Source organism: Sarcophilus harrisii, chromosome 6, assembly GCF_902635505.1.
Source record: "Sarcophilus harrisii chromosome 6, mSarHar1.11, whole genome shotgun sequence".
Classification (NCBI taxonomy): domain Eukaryota; kingdom Metazoa; phylum Chordata; class Mammalia; order Dasyuromorphia; family Dasyuridae; genus Sarcophilus; species Sarcophilus harrisii.
The window spans coordinates 35,217,873-35,243,804 of record NC_045431.1 but is presented as its reverse complement, the minus strand read 5'-3'; the positions used below and the strand labels follow the sequence as shown (position 1 = coordinate 35,243,804).

General features: G+C 36.1%; 1 protein-coding gene across 1 annotated transcript; it reads right to left on the bottom strand.

The window, feature by feature from the left end:
* Nucleotides 1-587: 587 nt before the first annotated feature.
* NIPAL1 (NIPA like domain containing 1) lies at nt 588-20,652 on the bottom strand. The gene is made up of 6 exons (XM_031943496.1): nt 20,607-20,652; nt 9,366-9,629; nt 7,862-7,918; nt 5,645-5,735; nt 3,777-3,937; nt 588-3,217 (listed from the first exon to the last, which is right to left on the bottom strand). The coding sequence occupies exons 1-6, from the start codon at nt 20,650-20,652 to the stop codon at nt 2,610-2,612; spliced, it is 1,227 nt and encodes a 408-aa protein (XP_031799356.1). The 3' UTR covers nt 588-2,609.
* Nucleotides 20,653-25,932: the final 5,280 nt, after the last annotated feature.

The window sequence follows — 25,932 nt, the reverse complement described above, 5'->3', positions numbered from 1 at the left end:
GAAGACTAGAACATTTTTGCAGGCAGAGGAAAAAGAGGAAAGATAGAAAATGAGTTTCCTACTCCATAAGAATTGAGGTTATTGGACTAGATCAGGAGTCCTATATATATTTTGTGTCACAGATCTCTTTGGCATTCTGGTGAAGTGTATGGACTTTTCAAAATAATGCTTTTATTTTTTTTATATACTGTTTTGGAGGTTACATTTGGAATTCCAAGTCGTTTCTCTCCCCTCTCTCCCAACTCCACATTGCAGAGAGGCAACATTTGATACAGATATATGTGGAACCATAGAACACATAGTGCCATATATCAGTTCTTTCCCTGAAGGTCGGTAGCTTTTTTTTTTTTTTTTTTATAAATCTCTCATAATTGATTTAAATATTCATATTATTTAAATGTTTAGTCATTCACAGTTACTCTTTGAACAATATTTCTGCTACTGCATATAATATTCTCTTGGTTCTGCTCACTTTGCTCAGCATTATTTCATGCAAGTCTCTCCATGTTTTTCTAAAATCATTCTGCTCATTCTTTTTGGCAGGTAGTATTCTATCACAAAAATATTCAGATGCAATTTATTCAGCCATTCCCAAAATAGTATTTTCAGTGCATAAAAGAATTCTTTTTAAAAATATTAATTCAGAGAAGATCCCATCAACTCAAATGGGAAAACCTTTGAGATAGGCTTATCTAAGAATGAATGGGTATTTAAAGGTAGCTGACTATCAATGGTTAATCTAGAATCCATGGACACGTATGGCTATTTTGCACATTTGCATAAGGTGCTAAAAATCCATGGAAGCCAGATATGCTAAAAGTCATTTAAAGTGTCTGCATTAATTGATTAATCTTTACAGGAAACTGCCAGGTCTTATATAATCTAAACCACCTAAAACTAAACTAAACAATAAAACCCCTCTGAAAACTTTTGCTAAAAAACAACAAAATTGTTATTGGATTTATATATTTTAAAAAAGACAAGATTTATAACCTGTCATTTATCACAATTCAGAATTCACAAAAAATAGCAGCTAATATATTACTTAAAATGATAAATTCTGGATTTCATGGTAATTTTCATACACCATAAAGTTGGGTGTTTTAAAATAGCTTATTAAAAATCCCTTAGAGAAAAGGGATTTGGTGTAAATAATTTACTTACTATACATTAAGAAAAACCTTATAGCATAACAAATGAGATTCCTTATATGAGTACATTTAAGTATTCTTGAAAGAAGCCATTTTTCCCATTTATGGTTTTCTTATACTCTGAATCATCAGAACTTCTGTACATATTGAACCAAAGTTAACTTATCTTAATGCAAAGAACATCGATCTTCTTTCCATTTTCTTTTTTCCATTTAGTGTAGAGTAGGGAATTAAAAATAATTTGAAATTTGGTGATTTAATGTGGAAAATTTATTTTTAAAAAACCTTATGACAAACCATTAGCATTTTAGGAGAAGAGATACTTTTGAATTCCTCCCCCCTAATAGAAAAGTATCAAATCTAGTCTGTTTTTAGAGGGCAGGCTGAGGGACAGAAGATGCTATAAACAATCTAACTTGGTGACATATTTAAAAAAAAGGACCTATCATGTAAGTCTATATTTCTATCCTAGTCAGACCAGAGATCCAAAAATGCTACCAGATTTATAGAATTCTTTATTAGGATGATTCTCTTTCACTTGCTTAATATTTCTTTCATGTAAAAGTTTTATTTTGTGATTAGAAGGGACTAATATTTATCTTTAGCAACTTTACACTCTTCTGTATAAAAACCAAAAGTATAAAGTAAGTCAAAACATAAAAATCAAGTATTAATGGAGTTCTCCTACGGAGACATTACTTGTGCCATATTCACATGTGACAAACATACCTCAGGGCCATTTGTTCTAAAGAAATAAGACAGCAATTCCACTGAACTCACAAAGTTCCCAAGGAAGAAAAAAATAAGGAACTAAGGAATGTAAATTGTAAAGAGGAACAATTGGGCAATAATATCTGTGGAGAAGTCAGAGATCTTCTGTGGAGAAGTTTTGAAAACAAAACATAATATTACACAAATAAAACACAATAGTATTTTTTCTGAGGCTTAGAGGGAAGATATGTATATCCCATAGAAAAATTACAGGTTTTCTTCAGATTTTTTTCAATTTGAAAAATAAAATTCAAAATTCAAATACACTCTGAACCCTTGAACAAAAGCCCATATTGTCATATTCCACAGTTGCCACTATAATATTTTTACAGCATTATGAGATGCTTGTTTTGCTAGACTCCCCTTTACATGTGTTGGTTCTATAATAGGAAAGCAAACTGTAATTCTTCAGACTTTTATGAATATGGTAAAACAAACAAACTTGATCAGAGAATGACCTGTAAAAACCCCAAAACCCCTTAATTACTTGTTTAGAATGTTGGACTGAAATTCCAATTATCCATTGATTACCTTAGGTGGGAAGATTGAAGATGGCTATTCTTCCAAAACATAAATACAAAGGTTTCATATGTGTGAACATGAAAAATATACAGCTGAATATTTCGATGGTTCTTAAAAAAAGCATACATTCCTTTTTCCCCTCTTCAAAACTGTTCATCCAGGAGATCAGCAGCGACCCCGATTGTCCATCCGATTAAATAAAGTGAGATCATCGTCACAGTCTACGTTCTCCAATAAAGTGTGTCTATCTTCATTGACATATGGAGATAATTGGGCTTTTTTGGAAGTCTCTGTCAATTGACTCCAGGTAATATCGGTGTTTTTAAAAGCATGCAGAAGAAAGATGCCAATAACAATGGTGAAGAATCCACTCAGGGTCCCAATGACATCACCGGCAGTCATACTGTACCACTCCTTGAATAAGATGGCAGAACACATCACCACCATAGATGTGAAGAATACATAATAAATAGGAGTCACTAGAGATGCATTGAAGGTATCCAATGCTTTGTTGAGATAGTTAATCTGAGTACTGACTGAGATTATTATTGTGGCCAACAAAATAAAGACGAAGGGATCCTTGTAAACTGGCTTCTGTTCCAACAGCTCCTTGATGGCAAGTCCTAAGCCCTTGACAGAAGAAACTGAAAATACTCCAATTACTGAACAAATGGAAATGTAGATTAATATATTGGTCTGACCTCTTTTGGGAGCAATGACCACAATCAGCACCAAAGAGATCACAATTACGATCACAGCAAAGGAAATAAATGCTGTTTGGAAAGAAAGAGAGGGAAAAAAAAAAAAAAGCAAAGTTAGGCAATGCTTTGCAAAATCATTTTGCTTCTATTAAGTTAGGAAGCCATTGTTTCCACTAGTTTGGAACCAGAAACAAAATATTAAAGCATCTCCTAACTTGTAATGTTGATAATAAGTATCATGTTTTGTCTTTCTAGGCAATTAATAGTCATGCCCAAGAATACTTATAATCCCCTTAATAAGGCTAGTAAGGAACAGAATAGTTATAATAAAAGATATCTAAGAGGTATCTCATTGGTGAGTGGACAGTCAATCTGAGACTCAGGAAGACCCAGAGCTGAATTCTGATATTTTATTCTATTTGACGACATGAAAGTCCCCCAATCTCTTTCTCTGGGACTATAAATGACATAAGATGCCAATCTGTATTGGTAAAAAGTATTTTCCATAATAGATTCCCAAGTCTGGCCCTTCCCTCCTTGTAGAAAAAGGAACAAATTACAAACACCATAGCCAGGGGAAGAAAATGAAGTAGAATTTGAAATATGTGTTAATAGAGTTTTAATTACAGACCTGGATCTCTTAGTTTTATTTCCATATCGTGTAGAGATGTGACTTCCTCTTCTTTGGGGGCGTGGATAACCATCACAGTTGACCCCAAGATACTTAACATGCAGCCTATTTTCCCATGAATGTTCAGTCTCTCATTTAAAAAATGGGCTGATAATACTGCACTATTAGGGATGAAAAGGGAAAAAACAAGAACCAATCATTTTGATTCAACTTATTTTTGATTACATAGTGTTTACACAGTCACAATATAGCACAGGCTATTCTGTACCCTAACCAAATGATCTTGATCAATATGAAATGTTTTGAAAGCTCCTCCAATTTAACCGAAACAGAAACCAGTAAGCTCTAAATAAGGATCCTTGTCAGCTGCAGATTTACTTTTAAAACCATGTATTAACATTATCTTATTGTATTTTTATTTTGTTAAATATTTCCCAATTATATTTTAAAATGGTTTGGGTTGTACTCGGGAGTGCTGCGAGCTGAATGTGGCCCTTTGGGCTGTTCATTTAACACCTCTGATTTAACCTATGTTTAATCTCAGTTTTTTAAGGAAAGTTTTAAAGTTGAAAATGATTGTTTTAATCATTTTGTGAACTACTGAAAAATCTTGAACAATTTTTTCTAACATTCCTATTTTTCATCGCAAAAGTGGCAGAAAGTCCAAACCTCATTCTATTCAATTCTATTTTAATATTTTATCCCTGTGACAGACTATTCATCCTAGGATATACAAGTATAGGAAAGGCCTAGAGAAGATGACTTGCATACTATGTATACAAAACCCAGCAAAACATAGGAAGCTGAGGCTTATGGTTTATATTGGGGGTTAACCTATGATTGTGGATTAAGAAGGGAAAAGAAAAGGAGTGAAAAACAGCATTGATCAGGAGATGAAAGGCGTTATGCCTTCCTGCCAAAATACATGTGTTGGGGAATAAAATAATAGCAAACTCAGAAAAATTGGAGCCATGTTCATCCATGAGCTTAATACTCAGTTCAAGCCCCCAATTCGGAAGAAAGAGCTCTGGATTTGTGGTCAAAGGACATGGGTTCAAATTCTGTATCTATTACTTTACTAATTGTGTGAGCTTGAGCATTTCTCTTGATCTGTGTGGGTACCGGTTTCTTTATCTGTAAAATGGGGTGAGGTTTGAATTAGAAAGTCTTCAAGGTTCCTTCAAGCTCAAATTGTAGGATCCTATCAAATTTCACTTGAGTTTGATTTAAATTGGCAAATAACATGAAATCAGAAGAATTCTAAAAAAAATAAAGCAAATAAAAAAAATTTAGTAAAAGTTCAAAAAGTGAATGCTGTATTTTAAAAAATATTTATTCATGATTTATTGTGATTTATTCAAAATATATTCACTCACTATCATGAGTAATAGCTTAAGTAAGCTTGAATTTGGCCGAATTTTTTGTAAAATGGAATGTCAAAGGAGCAGCTAGATGGCTCAGTGGATAGAGCACTAGCCCTGAAGTCAGGAGGACCCAAGTTCAAATCTAGCCTCAACTTCTAGCTGTGTGAACCTGGGCAAGTCACTTAATTTACCCCAATTGCCTCAGAAAAAGAAAAAAGAAAGAAAGAAATGTCAAAAAATATGCTCAGCTTAAGTCTAGTAGAAAACCAAGTATATAATGATGTCTGTGTGTAGTGTCCCAAGAGAAAAATATTTCTATTTGTATCTCTGATATATATATATATGACCTGTATATAGAGACACATACAAATACATGCATACGTATATATATATAGAAATGTATATATGAGCGTGTGTGTGCTTGTTTGCATGTATAGTCTTATGGTTTAAGATCATTATGGCATGAAACATCCTTACAAGTAGTTCTTCCTTAATCTCACATACCTTATAAGAACACTCAGTGCCCCCAAAGGGGTAACCAATGTTGCAGGTGCAAAAGCATATGCAGCAAAATTTGCAGCCTCTCCTAGTCCCACTATAAAGCAAACAGAATTGTTGACACGAATGTTAATTTATTAGAAAATAAAAAAATAACACATACAAAGTAGTGAATTCATACCAAGGTTTAGTCTAAGCAAAAATGAACAAATCGTATATGAAAATGTTGAGGTTTGAAATGAATCCAGAAAAACCTTCAGAACACATTGTCCCCTACAATAAATCAAGGAATAAAACTGACCTAACATAAACCGACCAATAATTACATTCAAAAACAAGATAGATTAATATGAATTTAAAAGACCTCTAAAACACAGCTCCAATTGCATCTGGGTAACCAAATGAAGAAACTATTAAAGGAAGACATGGGGAATACCAAGTGTCATTTCTCTTCCCCCTTAAGAAGCTTCACTGTTTCATAAAACAAAGAATGGAGTTAGCAAAATGAGAGATTTCCGGATGTAACCCATGCTGTGATGTAGGTAATAGCCTATTAAAAGACATTTAGTTAGTGCTTATTCTGCTAAATGTGAGGGATAAAGAGAGAGGCAAAAACCAATCTCTGCTCCCAAAGATCTCAGTCTACCACAGAAGACAACATAAAAACAACTACATGCAAATAAAATAGAAAAAGGGTAAATTGGAAATCACTAACATGAGAAAGGTACTAGAATTAAAGTTGAGGACATCAGAATTAAGATCAGGAAAGATTTCTTGCAGAAGGTAGAATTTTATCCAGGACTTGAGGGAAGCCAAAAGGCAGAAATGAAAAGAGAGAACATTTCAGATCTGGGGGCCAAACAGTGAAAATGAACACAGCTAAGAGACAGGAGGGTCTTGTGTGAATAATAGCAAAGAAGCCAGTTTCACTGGAATCCAGAGTGAGGAGAGTTAAGGAGTGAGGTTCTATGGAACCTATCATAGAACAGTCTAATCTTTAGGTGGCTGATGTCTTCAAATGCGCATTATTTAAAAATTCACAAAATCATTTCCAAAATTAATCCTCCTTTAACCAAAAATATAATTGACTTCTAACGCAAGGATAAAAGTTAGAAGTTTGCTGTCAATTGAGATGATTCGGGGCCAAAGTGTTGTCCCATTACCCTTTGGAAATTTGCTCACATACTTTTAGATGTCCAACTGATAAATTCCACCTCCTAACCCTCAAACTCCATATATGCCTTACATTTTTAACTCAGAATAAACAAAAATCCATTAACAGAATCACTTCCTCCCATAGAACACATTTTCCTTTTTTGTCTCTAGATGAAAGGGCTCTTTTCCCCCTAGTTAACCTACCAAGTATACATTGTTTTAGAAAAATAGGATATATAGAAATCTGAATTCATAGATTAGCTACTTATATTCATATTTAAGATTCTGAACCTTGCAATGTCAAAGTTAATAAGTAGCAAAGTTGATTTGAATCTAAAATGTTTCCCTTCTGTAAGTAAGTCCTCAAAATTCCTAAAAACCACTGCTCTAGAATGTAAAACAACAAGAAAGTTGCAAGCCTTTGCCTAACAAAGTGATTTGCAAGTAGTTGAAAGGTACTAATGTGGCAAGCTCTGACTTATTTTAATTATGATTCTACTTTAACAAGAAAAAGGGGCACTTAGCTATATTAATGGCACAATTAGAGTTTCAGAGCAGGAAAAAAATATAGGTAAATTTTTGAAGAACACCCTGGTCTTGGTTTTTTTTTCAAAATGTGTGAGAGGCAAGAATTAAAAGGGGAAATACACGTCTGATTATCACACTTCGCATATCTCTTCCCTTCATTACTCCTGGTCTGTAGAGATAATACAAAGGAAATAAAAGTCATTTGAGACATATGATGAAATATTATGATTGAACATACATGTTGTTTTTTTATTTATGACAGTCAGTTGTGTTATTCTGAGCAATCATTTTACCCTGATGTTTTAGGCAACTTTCTTTGATTATAAATTGAGAAGACACACTTTTATTGGTAAAGAGGGTTTCCTCAACTGGGAAACCAGTGAAATCAGGTTCAATCCCCTTTCTTATAGACATTGGCTACTTCTACATAGAAGCTTGGTAAATGGACATAATCTCTACCATGGAGATAATCTACTCTTATCAAATTCTGAAAATATACTCTTGATTTTTGTAATTTCACACAGCTATATGGAAACTTACTTGAGAGTAATCCTGCCCACCACAGCCATTCCTTCAGGTAAGAATGTCCACCTTGACCTAGAAAAATAACCAAATTTTAACATGGAAAGTGATGAAACCCCAACTCAGAGGACCATTATTGGAATCAATTACCTAATATGGAGGAAAAAATAGGGCATGGGGACAAAGCCTTTTTAGCAAATGTTTTACCAGTAATTTCCCAAAAATATCTGAAGTTTTCTTTTTTCTGCTTCTGGATATTCAAAGAGAAAAAAGAAATGAGGATAAAGGGCACATTTAGTCTTTCCTGTGATTAGCTCCATCTATAAGGAGAAGAGATTGCTTTTAGCATAGACAGGTAGTCTTCCAATTAGAAAAGAACAAATCTGGGGATGCTGAACCACTTATCAATCCCACTGGGAAAGGCTTTCTGAATGATTTAAGTCGAGACTTAATATAATTATATATGTTTTTTTTTTTTTAAGGCAGATATGATACAGTAGAAAGAGTAATGAATGAGGACTCAAAAGACCACAGTTCAAGTATTAGCTGTGCTGCTAACTTGAGCTACAACTCTGAACAAGCATTTTATCTCTTTGGGTGTCAGTTTCCTCATCTGTAAAGTGAGGGAGGGGAATTCTACTTGATCAGTGTTTTCTTTTCTTTTCTTTTTTTAATCAGTAATCAATGGACTTCAAAAAAATCTGTGGATGGGTTTCAAGGAGTCTGTGAATTTAGATGGGAAATTCAATGCAACTGGTTTGTAATCATATGTATTTTATTTTATGCACCTAAAAAACATTCTGAGAAGGGTCCATAGGTTTTTACCAGATTGAGAATTCCTTAACATTAAATACTAAAATCTTATGGCAGATGGCAACTTAAATGAATATTATGTAATCTTTTATTTTTAAAGATGATACTGCAATAGTTTTAAAGAAAATAATTCCCTAAGGTTTAATTAAAATCTGTTAGTTTTTTGAAATTTTTTTAAATTTAAAAAAGGAAGGTCTTTACAGTTAAGTGGTTTGAATAGTAAAGTTTAAGTCATTAGACTTATTTATTCTGAAGTCTCATATAGTGGCTCTTTTAAAACCTACATCCTCCCCTTCCATCAAGAGTGTTATATTCTTTTTTAAATTAAAATTTTTCTTAAGAAAAATAACTGCAGTAGCAAAACAGGAAGAAAGAGAGAAAAAGAGAAGAAATAAGAAAGGAAGGAAAAAGGAAAGCAAGCAAACCCACAAGAAAAACAGGAAGAGAAGAAATGAAGAGAGAGAAAGAAAAAGAAAAAGAAAGAAAAGAAGGGAGGGAGGAATGGAAGGAGGAAAAAAGGAAGGAAGAGAAAGAAAGAAGAAAGGAAGGAAGGAAGAGAAGGAGGAAGCAAGAAAGAAAAGGAAGGGAAGGAAGGAAGCAAAGAAGTAAGGAAGGAAGGAAGGAAAAAGGAAAGAAGGAAAAAGGAAGAAAAGAAGGGAGGAAGAACAAAAAAGCAAGTTATAATTTGTTTGGGGCATTAGTTTCTTACCAGCTCTGGTTATTCCCTTTTTAGCCAGTTCTAAGAGTCCCTTCTTTTTCAGTATGAAGCTGGAGCCAATGAACACACTGGAACTTATGGCCAGGACTAAGCCAAGAAAGAGGCTGTATCGGTTCTCGGCAGATGTAGAAATGCTCAGGTTTGTTCCACTGGAATTCTGGTTTTCTTGAGTGACATAAGCCTTTAGCTGTGACACATTGGTGATCTGGCACCATGCCTGGTAGGAATTGGAACATACCAGAGAGAGCACAGAGCCTAGAAGAAGAAAAATAGGAGAGACCTTACAGAGATGAAAATGTGCTTTATTGAGTCTTCCATGCCCACCTTCACCAGACAGAGGAATAATAATTGCACCCATTCATACCACCTTCTTAACATTTTACCTTAAGGTTCCACAACAGTCCTCAGAGCTAGGTACCTTGTCTTATATTTCAGGGAATATATGATTTCCTCAGTGTAGGTATTTCCCTTTATAGGAAAGATACCCCTCAGTACCTTTCCATCTAGTGCAATTCATGCCCATTCCTTTCTCTCTGCCATAAAGGATCTACTAAACATCCAAGAGACTTTCCTCTTTTTCTTTTTGATATTTATGCAGCACCTTAAAGGCTATTGGACCCAATATTCATTTTCCAGTACTTTATAAAGGGTTGGGTTTTGAGTCAGGAAAAGATCTTCCTCAGTTCAAATCTGACTTTCAGGTCACTGTGTGACCCTCAAGAAGTCATTTCACCCTGTTTTCACATCTGTAAAATGACTGTGAAAGGAAATGGTGAACCACTCCAATGTCTTTGCCAAAAAACAAACAAACCCAAATGGGGTGGGTCAAGAAGAATTGGATGCAACAGAAAAATGACTGAAAATAAACTGTTCATCCTGCCAACCTTCAGAGCTAGAAGTCCTTGCTGGTGATGCAGCTGACTTATACATACTACTTTATTTTTTTTGGAAGGGAAGGAGTGGAGTCATTCAGTCTCCCTGTCTCATCGAGGTTTAATTTAGTGGTTTGGATCCAATCTCACTGCGGATCAACCTGAAGATTTAAACTGTCCTGTTTCTGTCCTTAAGCATCCCGCTAGTCTCCTGCTCACCACAAAGGTTCTGAATTCAGCGTGGATACCCAAATGGTTGACATACTGCTACTGAACTCAGAACGCCCCGGCACAAGTGATTCATCAGCCTCCAACAACCCCAGCAGAGGTAATAAGAATGTGTACTCACGCCTGGTCCACCCAGTATCTTTCCATAACCTTTTGGATCACTTTGAAAGTGTAAATAGTATTATCTCCATTTTATATTTAAGGTAACTGAAGTTGATAAAGTTTAAGGGACACGCCTCTGGTCATATAGCTAAGTCTTGGAGCTGGGACTTGAAATCAAGCCTTGACCCCAAAGCTCTTTCTTCCAACCCATAGTTTCCTCTAGGATTGGGTAGAACACTTGGCACATTCGCCTCATTTAACAAATAATAACTATTCCACAAGGAACCTAAATCATCTACTTGGCGATTTAAGAAAGCATTCTCCCAAAGCAGTCAACTGTACTTACTTTTTCATACCAGTGTTAACTGAAGAGAACAAATCCTCAGGTTTTCTAACTTTCCTTCTAAATGAAATTAAGCCTAATACCAAATTGAGTTGTGTATCTGTGATTTTTTTTAATGTACCAAAAGCTAAACGAACAAATGACTCAATTGAATTCATTCCATTAAACAATAAATATTTGGTATTATTATAATAAATAAATATTAAATGTTAAATGAGATTTTCAAGTATTAGAAAAACTCCCCCAAATTCCTTATAGTGAGATAATGCTAAATGGCAAAGAAATTATTGTTATCTGTCAATGTGCCTTTTCTTATCTTTGCATCTCCCACAATAGACAGTTACCAAGTTTTTGTTGAATTCAATTGAATTGACATGGAGAAAATTTTAGAACAAAAAGGCAGAGTAGCAATTGAATTTTAACAAAGTTATGTCTGCTTTACCTTAATTATGAAGATAGTAAAGGACCTTATGTTCATGTTCAAGAGTATTCATACTTGACTTAATGAATAGATATGCTCAAAGGGCAACAGATGGTTATTTTTACTTTATTTTTCTGCCGAGGCAATTGGAGTTAAGTGACTTGCCCAGGGTCACACAGCCAGGCAGTGTTAAGTGTCTAAGTTCAGATTTGAACTCAGATCCTCCTGCCTTCGGGCTTGGTGCTCTATTCACTGCACCACTTGGCTGCCCCCAAATAATTAATTTTTTTTTTTTTAAGCACGCAAACATACCTCTCAAAGTATTTATTCAAAGAAAAATTCATTAATATCTGATAAACAAATCAGTAGCAGTAGAGAAATCAAATCAAATCAAAACAAATCAAAGCAGTAGAGAATCTATACTTTCCCCATAAGGAGCACAGGATTATATTAGAGAATGGAATCTGGGCTTTCTCCCTTGGGCACCCAACATGGAGGTGAGCATAGCTCTTTCTGCTACCCATGTCAGAGCCCTATCAATTCAGGTCAAGCTCCCTTGTGGAGTTTTTCGCCACCAGTGACCTCCCCACTCTGGCTAATTTCTTGTCTACTTCCAGAACCAAGGAAGATGACTCCTGTTCACCTTCTCTTATTATCATCCTCCCTCTGCCTCCATCCCCTTCCTTCATTCTGCTAGGGATTGGGGAAGGGGAGGTGGTTCAAAAGCCATACCCAGGGGCAGAAGTTGAACTCCTTGGGAATGGGCTAGAACCTCCCCAGTTTGAGAAATTCATCTCAGAAACAAAGCAAGCAAAAAGCCAGTGGATTTGGTCTACTAGAGATCCTGAGGCTTTCCAGTACCCGCAGGGCGAGTTCCTTCTAAGTCCTAGTGTTCTCTCTTCCTCTTTCCCCAGATCTTCCTTTCCCTTTTCAGACACCAAAATAATTCTAACTTTGGCAGGTTGTTATATGACTATCTGAGTACTGCTATATCAAGAATTTAGAAAAGGCAGAAATATTCAAGTCTAAAATAATGGTGAGATTGAAAAGCTTAGTGGTTTCCTTTCTCTTAGCCCATTTATTTTTCCAGGATAATAAGACAGATAAGACAGATAGTGTCTCATTTTATTTCTTAGACAGGTATCAAAAATGATGAGAAGCGAGAAGTGTGTGTCTTCTAGACATTTCAGGAACCTTAAAATACTTTCCAGAATTTGGCAGATCAACCACATTGCAGAGTAAAAGAGTAAAATTATGATTTGGGGTCCTCAAACTTTTTAAATAGGGGGCCAGTTCACTGTCCCTCAAACTGTTGGAGGGCCGGACTATAGGAAAAACAAAAACTTTGTTTTGTGGGCCTTTAAATAAAGAAACTTCATAACCCTGGGTGAGGGGGATAAACATCCTCAGATGCTGCATCTGGCTTGCAGGCAGTAGTTTGAGGACCCCTGATTGGCGTTATAACAACTCTGATTAGATTTCTAATCAGTTCAGACACTTTTCAGTGTTGTTCTATGATTTTCACCAGTCTTTTCCTAGCAAGGAATACTGAAGGCTTTCATGCAGGCCGACACAGGCAACGTGTCTGCTTTCTAGTCCCACCTCTCTGAGCCCCCAAATCCTAAAGTGATTGTAAGGGGGGGGGGGGGTTCTGCATAGCAAATCAGTAGCAGTTACATTCCTAGCTGGAAAAAACAGAAACAACTCAAGCCGTTTGGCTAGACTGGCCAAGTAAATTCCACCCCCAGTAGCATTCATGTCACTTAATATGTGGTTAACATAACTATTTCAAAAACTCCATCCCTGCAATCAGTGTAGGAGGATTCCATAGCAGGGAAACAATGTTCTTTCTAAGTAGTCATGGCAGAATGTCTCCTACATTTATAGGGAGAAGTGAAGTTGAAGGATGGGTAGGAAATAAAATGATCTTTGTAATGTGCAAATATCCATTGTAAACAGTGGAAGTCAGAACAAACAAGAGTATGTGGTAGTATCCCTGGCAGGAGTGGAGTCAAAAGCATCCCAGCTGTTCCAATCTGATTCCTAATTCCAGGAACTGAACTTTTTCCATTTTGTGCTAACTTTTGATTGATGCATAAAGAGCACGAAGAAATAAAAAAGGACAGAGAAATGGAGGAATTGTTTATTTTAGTGTTACTTAGTGGGAAATCCGGTGAATGGTAAATTAATCATCATCACCTCAGGAAGTAATGAGTGTGTAATGATATATAACTGAGGAAACAGGCATTCAATTCTCATCGGTCTCACTAAATGAGAAAGAGCACAGTGGATAACCCACTTAACTTGGATTCAGAAAGGATAGAGTTCAAATACCATTTTTCATGCTTTTTAGCTACATGACTACAAATCTAGCTACAAATCACTTAATCTCACTGAGATTATAATATTTGCAGGAATTGTCCAAGAGTTGTAAATTAAATGCTTTGAAGGATTCAAAAGATTAGGTAAATACCAATTATTATGATCATTATTGGTACTATTGTAAAAAAAAATGGTGAGAGAGACAGAGACAGAGAGATAGAGAGAGAGAGAGAGAGAGAGAGAAGGGAGAGGGAGAGAGATATGAATAGAAAGGATTTCAGAACTCTTTCTACTGAATTTAAAGCTGAAAGTAATGTATGCTATAGTTGCTGTAGAGGAATAAACCTAAATAAGCAGAATAGCTTGGAAGGTGAAAATCAGAGGAGCCAGCCACCTGTTCATTCAGTTAATTTGTCTGAGATGTAAGTCAAATAAAGCTTGAACGACTTAGCAGTGGAAACATCTGTTCTTCACAGAAGCTACAATCATCAAGGAACTTTTATGAATAATTCCTGAGATAGAAAAAAGATGATGAAACTTACAGTTCAAGTTGTAGGTTGAGCACTGGTGGTAATCCTCTGGGAACCCAGACTAAGGAGTGATTAAGTCCTTCCTACCAGAGAGTAAGTTGTCTATATGCTTTTTGGGAGGTATTATATTGTTTGTGGCTACCCACTCCACTATTGTCCTCTTTGTGTTAAAAGTTTTCTTTGTTCTCCTTAATTTGATTTATATCAGTTCAAATAAGTCTTTCTGTAGCTCTTAGAATTCTTCATATTTGTTATTTTGTATGGAACATTAATATTGCCATTCTATTTATACACTGCAATTTCTTTAATCATTCCCCCCCCCCATCAACTGGCACTTATACTTCTTATTCTACCACTACTGTTAAGTTATTTTTCATATTACATTCACATATTAGATATTTAATTATGTAGATATTGTACCCTGCCTTTCATGTGCCATAGAATTCTAGGCTCCTAGAAGCCAGAAGTGTTAATTTTTATCTTTGTATGTTCAGTATCTAGAATAGTACCTGGCACATAAAGAGGCCTTTAATAAATGCTTGCCCAGTTGAATTCAATAGAAATCTTTTTTTTTTTTTTAAAGCAATAGCTTATTTAAAAAAAAAATCTTTCTACAAAATAACTTTTTTTTTTCTGAATAAGAGAAAAAAAAATTAAGCATAAGTACATAAATTGCCTTTATGGTAGTGCTATTTCTCCTTAGAGAATTACAATTCTAGATTTATCATGAAGCCAATTTGCTTCCTTTGATAAATCATAATTTATTCTTGTTAGCATTGTCAGGGCCTCTCTTCCACTTCCTGGATGTGGGCAGTACTTGATTCAGAATTGGAAGACCCAAGTCTAAATCTCTGTTTTGATATGTTATTTGTTATGATCTTTATGCTTGAAAATCATCATTAATAAAATGAAGGGTTTTAATTAGATGATCTTCAAGGATATATCTGGCTCCAAATCCTACGAATACAATGGGTATGTAGAAAATGCTGTTTTAATTTTTATTCTTTCTTATACATTTCTACAGAGAAAATGAATGAGGAGTATATTTTTAAAGGAAAGTGATATAAAAAACAAATAATATCAATGAAAAAATTTTCAATGATAGGAAATAAGAAAAGATTATAAAATAAATTTGGGAAATTAATGATAATTGATATCTAAACATACAACATTTTAATCTTTATAAGTAGCAGTGTGAGGCACTTTATAGGTGGGGTCTGGAGAAGTTAATTGATTGGTCTGTGGTCACACAACCGCCAAGATTAGAGGCAAAACCCCACACCAAATATAGGACTTGGGGGTAGGGACGATAAAGCCTTTAAATACAACCTATAGAAACAAGCATACAAACCATACAAACAAAATTAAAACTCAAGTATCAGTTTTGCTCATGTTAAACAGTTAAATACCTGGTGCTATCATTCAGAAAAAAAATCTCTAGCTGGGAATGCAGTCAAGAATCCAAAGTACTCCCACGCTCTATTAATTATCATATTCTGTATCTCCTTTAGTGTAGTTTCCATATTTTATGGTCTTTCTATTGCTTATGTCCCTAGATCACCAAAGATAAAAATTCCTTCGGATGAAAGGGCAGGAAATAGACTCAATCACGAGTTTATAAGCAACTATCCTGTACCAGATACAGTCCTAGGCACTGATACCAAGACAAAAATGAAAATGGTCCCTACCATAAAAGACCTTTACAACTCATTGAAGGATTACTTTCACATGCCACTTTTTGTCATTTTCTTGGTCATTTACAATTTATATTAAATCGTATACTCAGAGAAATAGCTCATTCTATGAACAATGCTAGGAAACTGACATTTTTATTACCTTTGATCATTTAAGGACTTCTTTCACCATTTTGGGAAAGAGACAGGTACGAACTCTGTACTAGGACAATAATAAAAGGCAGCTCAGTGGCTCCCATCTCATCACAGACTCAGGAATTGAACAATTTCTTACTGTAGTATAATTTAATTAGCTGATGCTTAAGAGGAGATATCAGTGGCAGGAGGAAGCAACAAGGGACAGCAGTGAAGAGATTATTTATTTTGATGTAGAGACCTGGAGTAGAGGCCATAAAAAGCTGAGTTCAAATGCTGTCTCATTGAGAAACCATGTAGGAGATTCATTCATTCATTCAAAATCTGTCAGTATTCTAGGCAACTTTTTTTCTTTTTTTTTCAGAGATAATCCAGTTAAATGACTTGCCTAAAGTCACTGCTAGTAAGTGTCTGTGGCCCTTTAGGCAACTGTTTTAATAATATAAATTGCCTTGTTTCCAGCAGCCTCCCATACCAATTAATCTAACAACTTATTAAGTACTTAGTCTGGTCACTACACTTATTCAAACTATAATCAAGGAAAAGGAGCTCATGCCTAGAAGCTATTAAATAGATTAATTTGGTAGAAAGTTTTTTTTCAAAACAGTACACAAGCTATCTCTTTCTCTAAGTATATGAAGGATTTATTTTCTCAAAATTGTGGAAAATATTAATTCTTGTGCTTTATCACAGGGCTATATGGCATGATGCCATGGTCATCTTCTAGAATGAAGAATAAGTAACAACAACAATAAAAAAAAATAATAATAAGGAACTTTCAGATACGTAGACCTGAACCATTTCCCTGTATATAGTGGAGTGAATGAGCTCAAGAATAGTAGTCAGGAAGAAAAGTAGAAGAACAAATTATCACAGAATTTGGGCAACGCTGCTAATTGGCTGTGTGACCTTAGTCATTTAACTTCTGACTCAGTTTCCTCATTTGTAATTAGAAATCACAACTCACACTGATACAGGTAAGCCGTTAAGGTTTAAAAGTGCTTTCCTGATAACAATCCTTTTAGGTCAGGAGTGGAATCATTATTATCTCAATTTTATAGTTAAGAAAAATGAGTCTGATTAAGAAACTTGCTCAGTGCTAGAATTTGCACTTGAACCTACGTCTCCTGATCCAAAGATCAGCTCTCACAGTGGTAGTCTTGAAGAATATTATGAAGAAACACAATAATTCAGTAGATCTAAAAGTGCTTTGAAAAAGAAGTACTATCTGGATTCATGTAGGATGATACCCATTCTAAATAATAAGCAGACTGTCTAGGTCTTAACATTTTGTACATTCTACAGTTCCTCTGATAATCTCAAAATGTGGTAGAAGAACTGCTAGGTCAACAGAAGGATCATATATTTGAAAATGAAAGGGCCTTTAAAAAGCCATAGATTAAGAGACCTGACTACTGTACATATACAAAGAATTTGAATCTAGGTTCTCAGTCTTCAAAGGTAAAAATCCAAATCTTCTCAGTCCCCTTTCCTTTTTGCTGGCCGTTTCTCTAGCACAAGGACCTGAGAAATAAGATTAATCATGTCTAATTAAATGACATTCATGAATTCAGCATTGTAAATACTTTAAACGGTTAAGATTTATAATCCACACACCCAGTCCATGCAGATCATTAGGCAAACTAACTTGAGTGGTCCTCTTGGAATAATCTTTGCCTTTTGGTTTATTATTAAGGAAAGGAAAAAAATAACATTCAAATTTCTGAATTATCTTAGAAATAACTCCATTTTAAAACTTGATATCTTTTAATAGAATATTTACATTTTCCAGTAGATCCTACCATCTCCAGGAGCCCTACAGTCAACTCTTTAATAAAGAATTTTTGAAAATATAAAAAAATCAGTTCAAAAAAAAACCAACTAACCTACTGAAAAAGTCTGAAATTACATGCAGTATCAGGAAATAATTCCAACTTGAGCTCTGGAGGACAATTTATCCAACTCTGTTATTCAGTTTATGTACTATTCAGTCATTTGCTTTCCTTCCCTCCTTCCTGCTGGACCCTTCATTGTTTGAATCCTTTAAAAAAAAGGTAGAGTACTCTGCAATCTTAAATCATATATAAATGCCAGTTTTTACTATTTACTACTACTACTACTACTACTACTACTACTACTACTACTACTACTATTACTGCTGCTGCTGCTGCTACTGTTACTGCTACTGATACAACTACACCAGTTTTTACTACTACTACAATTACAACCACCACACCAGTGACTACATCTACAACTACAACAACTACTGCTACTACAAGAACTACTATTACTACTTGTAATATTCTCTCTAAAATGTAATATTCTCTTTTGGGGGTTTTCTTGGGGTCTCTGGGAGCACCTTAGTTTCAGTTCAGTAATCACCACAAGTGCAGTCAGGGGTTAAAGTCCAAATCCTTTATTGTCTCCTTCACTTGGGGCTCGGCTAGCTTTCTTATAATCCAGATCCTTTAATAGCTCCTTCCTAGGGCTGGGCAGCTTTCTGGAGAGCCTTTCAGTCTGGCCTTGGTTCTGAGAGCTTGAGCTCCTGCCTGCCTTCTCTGGCTTGTGAATCTCCCCTACTGAATCTTGGCTGAGGCTCGGAGAGCTTCTAGTGTGTCTGTCTTTTTGGCCCTGAGAGTTTCTTGCTTATATGCCCCACACTGAATATACACCAATCATTATATCACTAGGAAACCATTATTTGTTGTAGGATTAAATCAATGCTAAACTAGATTTAACCATTGTCTCCTCAATTCCACTTAGTACCTTGTTTCAAGTTCTGGCCCATAACATCTGCTTGTAGGATTAAATCAATCATACTGAACCACGCTAAATTAGATAACTATTGTCTCTATCAATTCCACTGATTTAGCACCTTGTAAGAATCCTTTGTTTCATGTTCAGAGTTCTGGCCCATAACAACTACTATGAATACTTCCATCCTAAAAACCTAACAAAAACCCATTACTTCAGTGATTATTCCTGTTTTCTTCTTTTATTTCCTAAAAGCATTTTAGATTGCATTTCAGACTTTTTACTTGGCTGGGTCCCAAACCAAGTCATAGAAAGCCAATTCATAGAAAGTATCAAAAAACAAAAATAAATTAGAAAAGGTGATTTGTCATCCCTTAGGAGTTAAACAAAGTCTAAGGTCTTAAGGGTACAGTGTCAAGATGAAATGTCAAATACAAATCCAGAAATGGGCAAGTATATGATTTCAACAAGTCTTGAATTCTCTCAGTAAAAATTTCATTAATGATAGCATAGTCAAAGACAGCCAAAAGCAGGAATATTTTACTCCTCCTGTCAGTTTGGAGTGGGAAAATGGAGCTGATGATAGTTATGGTTTTTTATAAACTCAATCTTTTAAAATGTTTTTATTAATGATCTTCGTTTTACATCATTTTATTCAAAAATACACGTTTTCCTCTCTTCTACCTGAAGATCTACCTTTCTTATAACGAACAAAAGCCAAAACAGGAAGGAAAAACCCAGTTCAACAAATCAGCCAAATCTAATGGTATATTTTAGGCTCCACACCCATAGTCCATCTTCTTTGGGGACAGACCAGGTCAGTATAATTATGCCTAATTCAATTTTCCTTTCGATTTATAATGTCCTAGTCGTTATGACCATAATATAATATACAGCATATTATATATTTATTATATGTAATACATGTTATAATTATATGTAATATTCATCAATATATAATATTCATTCAGTTAGTCAATCTATTATCTAGCCAATCAGTTATCGACCATAACATCCGGGAGGTGATGCCATAACATGCAAGCGCATGCTGGGTGCAGAGTCACCCGTCTCCCTTTCTCTTTCAGAGCCATCTGGTCCAGGATGAGTGGAGGTGTCGGGATGACTGGCGCGTCACGGCAGCACCTCCTGATGTCACGGTGTCTGCGAGAGGGCAGGACCCAAGATCCCAAACCCCTCGAGAAGCTCTTACAGAAGGGCTTCCTCCAGGCCAGGTACTGGACTGGTTGGAGAAACAAAGCCTATATATTCTTAAGGTGATCATATTCAGTTCCAGGAAATTACGTTTCCCAATAGGAACGTAATTAGTCTCGGAGTGCGAGTTACACTAGAGACTTTGAATACCCAAAGTACATCCCTCCAGCCCAAGCGCAATTTTTTTTTTTGGGGGGGGGCTGAGGTAATTGGGGTTAAGTGACTTGCCCAGGGTCACTCAGCTAGGACGTGTGAAGTGTCTGGGACCAGATTTGAACTCAGTCCTCCTGACTTCGAGGCAGACACTCTGTCACACCCTGCGCTATCCAGCTGCCCCCCAGGCGCAATTTTCAAACGCAAAGGAACACACTTAACTTGGTCCAAAGGTCGGATGAGCTTTAAACTAGGCGCGACTCGGTTCTGGGTGGAAATCCCGGGCTACAGGCAAGCAGCGAAGGTTCTCCTTCTGGCCAAGCAGAGGCGGACGATGGGCGGTTGTGTGTGAGGAAGGCGAGGACGCGTCTCCAACGCCCCGGACCAATGGCGCTGCTGTCCCGCCGGACGCGCGTCCCGCTCCCCGGTTTCGCCGCAGCCCTTCCCGTCCACCCCGCCTCCTCACCTGGCAGGCAAGGCTGTCCGGGCGGCGGCATTACGCCCGTCCCCATGTTCCGGACCGGGCTCCGCAGCTGCCCCGCACCACCGAGTAAAGCCCTTCCCACCCCATGGCATGATCAGCTTAAGCCCGCGCCCCTACAGCCCTAAGGGGAACGCCAGCGGCCCACGGGTCCTTCAGCCAATGGGAAGGGCTGGCGGGTCTCGGCCCCTCCCTTCCTACGCCGGGAGCTGGGGCCTCGGTCCTGGCTCTCCAGGCCCGGACCGCCTGGTCGGGGTCGGCGGCCCGTCCCCGGGCAGTGGCTTCGGCTTCGGGGCCTTGGCCTCCTCCTCGACCACTTTCCCTGCGCCCAACTGGCAGGGCAACTCGTGGAAGCCCCGCGTTCCCTCCTTTTCCTCCCGTCTCCAGTTGGCTTGGCTGTGGGAAGGGAGCTGTTGCTGGTTTGTAAGTTTGAAACCTTTCACACTGGCCATTATTTATTGGCTCTGCTATGTCTCCCAGTCCTCCCTTTACCTCTGAAGGTTAGCGTGCTGCTGCCGCTTTCTTCCCTCCTCCTCGTTTTGTCCTGGTTCCCCCCCCAAGTTGCAAACGTTTAATCCTTCCTTCCGTTTTAATCCCCCTTCCATCCCTTTTCCCGTCAAGCACTGAGTTAAATCACTCACCTTTCCTACTTCCTTCCTTCTTCTTCCTCTGCATATGTTGATTAGACAATCTTTAAGGAAATCCCTTTCTCTTTCATCTCCGCTTCTTCCTCTTCCTCCTTCTCCCTCTTTCCTCCCTCTCCTCCCTCCCCCTTTCCCTCTTCCTTCCTTCCTTCCTCTTCTCCCTTCCTCCCTCCTTTCCCCTCCCCTCCCCTTCCCTCCTCCTTTCTCCCTCCCTCCTCCTTCCTCCCTCCCCCCTCCTCCCTCCCTCCTTCCCTCCCTCCTTTCTTCCTTCCCTCCCTCCCCCTCCCTTCCTTCCTTCCTTCCTTCCTTCCTTCCTTCCTTCCTTCCTTCCCAAATGAAACTTGATAGGTTAGGTGGCCCTGGCCTACACATGACTAAGGGAGCAGTCTAACATTTGAATCCACATCCAAGTTTAGTGCTTTTTCCACTATTCCCCTGCTTTTTATGACTTAAAATTCTTCAAACTAAACAATTCTTCACTGAAAATGGTTTACCATCATCTAAAGTTGAAAACATCCTAAATTCATAAGAGACCACAGTACATGTGAAATGGATAGTTGATAAAATAACGACTTTACCAGGTTGGGCATCTTTCATTAATTGTATTTTTTTTTTTTTAATGAGAGAACTAGAATGATTATGAAGGATCTGGGTTTGGCACTTAAGAATTAAATTAAATGAACTCATCTTGCAACTCTTTTTACTTTGCATAGGGAGTGCTATTTAATTCATTAGGTAATAGTTTCATAAATCTTGCTTTTCTTGTTCTCAGGCTAATAGGAGAAGAGTTAAAAGCAATGTCAAATTAAATCTCTAAAACACATATTTGTCTTGCATATAGGTCAATTGCATATATAGTCAATTTTTCACAAGTCAAGGAGATAAGCAAGGAGGAAAAAAATGTGGAGAGTAAACTGGGAAATAGTTTGTAAAATGTTTTGTACCAGTAGTTAAAATCAGTTTTTAAGATTGAGCTATTTATTTTTTAGTATTTGTTCTTATTTTGGACTTTTTGAAATAAAACAGTAAATATTTGGGAATATTGAAGTATGATTTCATCACTAACTCTTAATCCAAAAAACACTTCCTCCTTTGTAAGAAAATGAGTAAATGAATTATTGAGGGACTCTTTGACCCACTCCTGAAAAAATTCTCCAAGAAAGTCAGTGACAGAAAGAAAAGTTTTTGTGCCAAAATTGTCACAGATTACTATTTGTGGTAGAAAAAATGAAAACAAACTGTGTCCCCCTCTATGTTGGCTGGCTGAATAAATTGCAATACATGAATATAACAGAATACTATTGGGCTCTAAGAAATGACAATTATGAAGAATTTTGGGTAACATGGGACAGCGTATGAATTATGCAGAAAGAAGCAAGGCCAAGAGAAAAAAAATGCACATGGCTATAATAATATAAATGAAAACATTAAAATGCAGCTTGGCTCATATTAATTTCAATGAAAAATCAGGGTTGAAGAGAACAAAGGATGAAATATTCCTCCTCTTACTTGAGAAATGAGGCTGCTGAATGTTGTTTAAATGGGTGATGTCAAACTCAGATGGAAAGGAAGGGCCCATTAAACTTTACAAAAGATCCTTTTGGGCTCCATATCGACTTAGATTGAGAATTTACTACATGTATATATTATCTTTGCTTTATTGCAATTTTATTTCTTTTTTAAAATATTTCCTAAGCACATTTACATCTGGTTTGTGCAGCATTTGGCACCTAGGAATGTTGTTGACCACTTGAGGTCTGAAGGCATTGTGTTTGGCATTTCTCATTTACATTATTACATATGGTTGCTTTGCCTAGAGATTTTGCTTAATTTTTCAGTGTGTACTGTAAGGGATATATTGGGAAATGACTATGATATTTAAAAAAAAAATCAATATTTAAAGAGTAAAAAACCAAAACGCATATGTGCACCTGTGCATGTATATAAAACTACACATAGGTGGACACAATACAATACGTGAATGTACACATATACAAAACACTGTACATACATGGACACTATACAGTACATGCAATTATGTGTACATATATACACATACACGTGTATTTATTTTATCGCCTGTGTGTATATTGTATGTGTATATTGTGTATATATACATGTGTACACACTTATATATGCATTACATGTATATGCAATGCTATGTGTAATACATATATGTATGTGTGTGATATATTTGTGTGTATGTGCTTGTGCAAACACATGTGCATGCACACACTTCACAGTCAACCTCGGAGTCATGTCCCAGGATCTTCCCCCCATGCAAAGACTTAGATGAACAGAATCCTGAATCCAAGATAAGGCTTTATTTCAATCTGGAGATCTAAAAGTGAATTCATTGTCTTATGATTGCGGTCTGATTTGGGAACTAGAGAGAATCTGCTTCATTTTTTCCAATCATGCTTAGAATTTCTCAAATTTAATATGGTAATATGTTTTGCGGGATTGAATGTGTATAACCTATGTCAAATCGCTTACCGTCTCAGGGAGGAGGGAAATAGAAAATTTGGAACCCCCCCCCAATTTAAAACGAATGTTAAGAATTGTCTTTATATGTAAATTTCTATAGTCTGATGCTAGTTTACCAATAGAGATAAATGTACTATAGCTTTTTAAACTGCTTATCTTGAGAAAAAAAGTCACAAACCAAAGATGAAATTGTACTTTCAAAATATAAACAATGATATTAAATAAGGACAATATGATGTATTCAGATTCTGTACTTCCTCCCTCCCCCACATCCCTTTAATTTTCTAATTAAGTAAAAAGCAAGTTGCTTTTTGTTGCATCTATCATGGATTTACATTAAGAGAATCTTGGAAGGAGCATCCCATTACCTGCTGTCTGAGTATACTTTTCATTTTTACAAGCATCTTAAAAGCTTTGTAGCCTCTGCTTCCTGTGGGCCGAATCCTGAAATTAAAAAACAAAAACAACAGCACATTAAAGAAAAAGAAAAGGAAGAGGTTGGTATTGACTGTTTTAGCCAAAAGTCTCAGAGATTTAGAAAAAGGAATTTCAAACATTTAATGATTTGGGGCTCAAAGGAACCTTACTCCCTCAACTAAATATAGTCATTAAGTTACTGGTACAATATAGTCAATGTCATGTGTCGTTTTAATAGGATTGTGGAAGATTACAGGGTGCTGATAAAGCAAGACATAGACACAGATTAAAACTGCCCTACTAAACAGATAATCCAGTATTGCTATATTTTTTTTCTGTCAGTCAAGGTTACTTATCTGTATATACCACTGAGGAAAGAAAACCACATATTATCGGGTCAAATGAAACTTATATGGAAAATTTAAGAATTTAATTAATGTTCCTTCAAAGGAAAATATACTATTGTGTACATTTTCTATGAAAGCATAAACTGAAGTTTTCTCAAAAGAATATAGTATAACACTTAATCTACCAATATTTTGAATTAGCATTCTATAACCTAGTGACAATTTATCATATAACAGTTACCAAGTATTTTGCAGACATGTAGCTTTTTTCAGATTTACATTTTGAGAATACGAAAGAATTATTTTACTTGGCCATGTGCCTTCAACTATCCTGACATGAATTATATTTGAAAATATAAGTGTATTGACTATGTATATGTGTATATATAACAATCAAATGCAGACAATGAAGATTCAAAAAAGAAAGTCCTTCAACATGGTTTTTCAGCATCTTTCTACTTCTCAAGGGATGAGTGATCCACAAGGGTCAAAGATTGCTAAGAATCATGCATTTTTTAGACCATCGATAAACTTTAATTTGGTGTACCATTTTCATCTTAGTACTCAAAATATGACATCCTCAAACACTGCCCCCCAAGTATCTGTAATTGCTGGAGAAGTTGGATTTTTCAATCCTGAGATTCTTTTGTAAAGGAGTACAAAAGGAAGAAGAACGTTTTAGTGAAATGGACAGACAACTCACATATATGCCTTAGAGAACCAATAAAATGAACTGGGAAGGTGAGTTTTTATCAAGAAATATTATTTCTCTGGACATTTGTTCATTATATATTGCAATACTAAATAGTTACTATTTACCATAAAGACCACAGTAAAAGTAATTACAGCTTGCTTATCAATATCAGATGCTAAGGATAAAATAGTAAAAAAGTTTTATGAACAACTTGATAAGATCATTCAAATCAAATCGAAATACACTCTGATAACTGATAACTTCAATGAAAAACAAAGGTAAGGATAGGGAGACCTATGGGGAGGGGATATTGTGCAGAGAAAAAAATGAACAAGACAAGATACAGAAAGGTTACCCTTTTATATCATGAACACTTCCTTTAAAAAAGAATTAGTGGCTATTAGAGAAGGTGAGCAAAGAATGAAACTAGCTACAGATAGTCAAAGATTTATTGATGTGGAAATTATCATTGGCTTTTCAGAGGTAAGTTTACAAGTTATAATAAATGAAGAGAAATAACAGTAAAGAGGAAAAAAAAACATGATGTGAAATTAAAAATGGGGAATGGACAAAAAAAATCACTGACACCAATTTTAATTTCAAACAGAATTTAAATGCAAACTAATTTCCTTGACAAGAGAACAAAAAATCCCAGAAAGTACTTTCATTAGCAAGCATTTAACTTGTTCAAAAGGACAAAGATGACTGCCAAAGGCTTCACT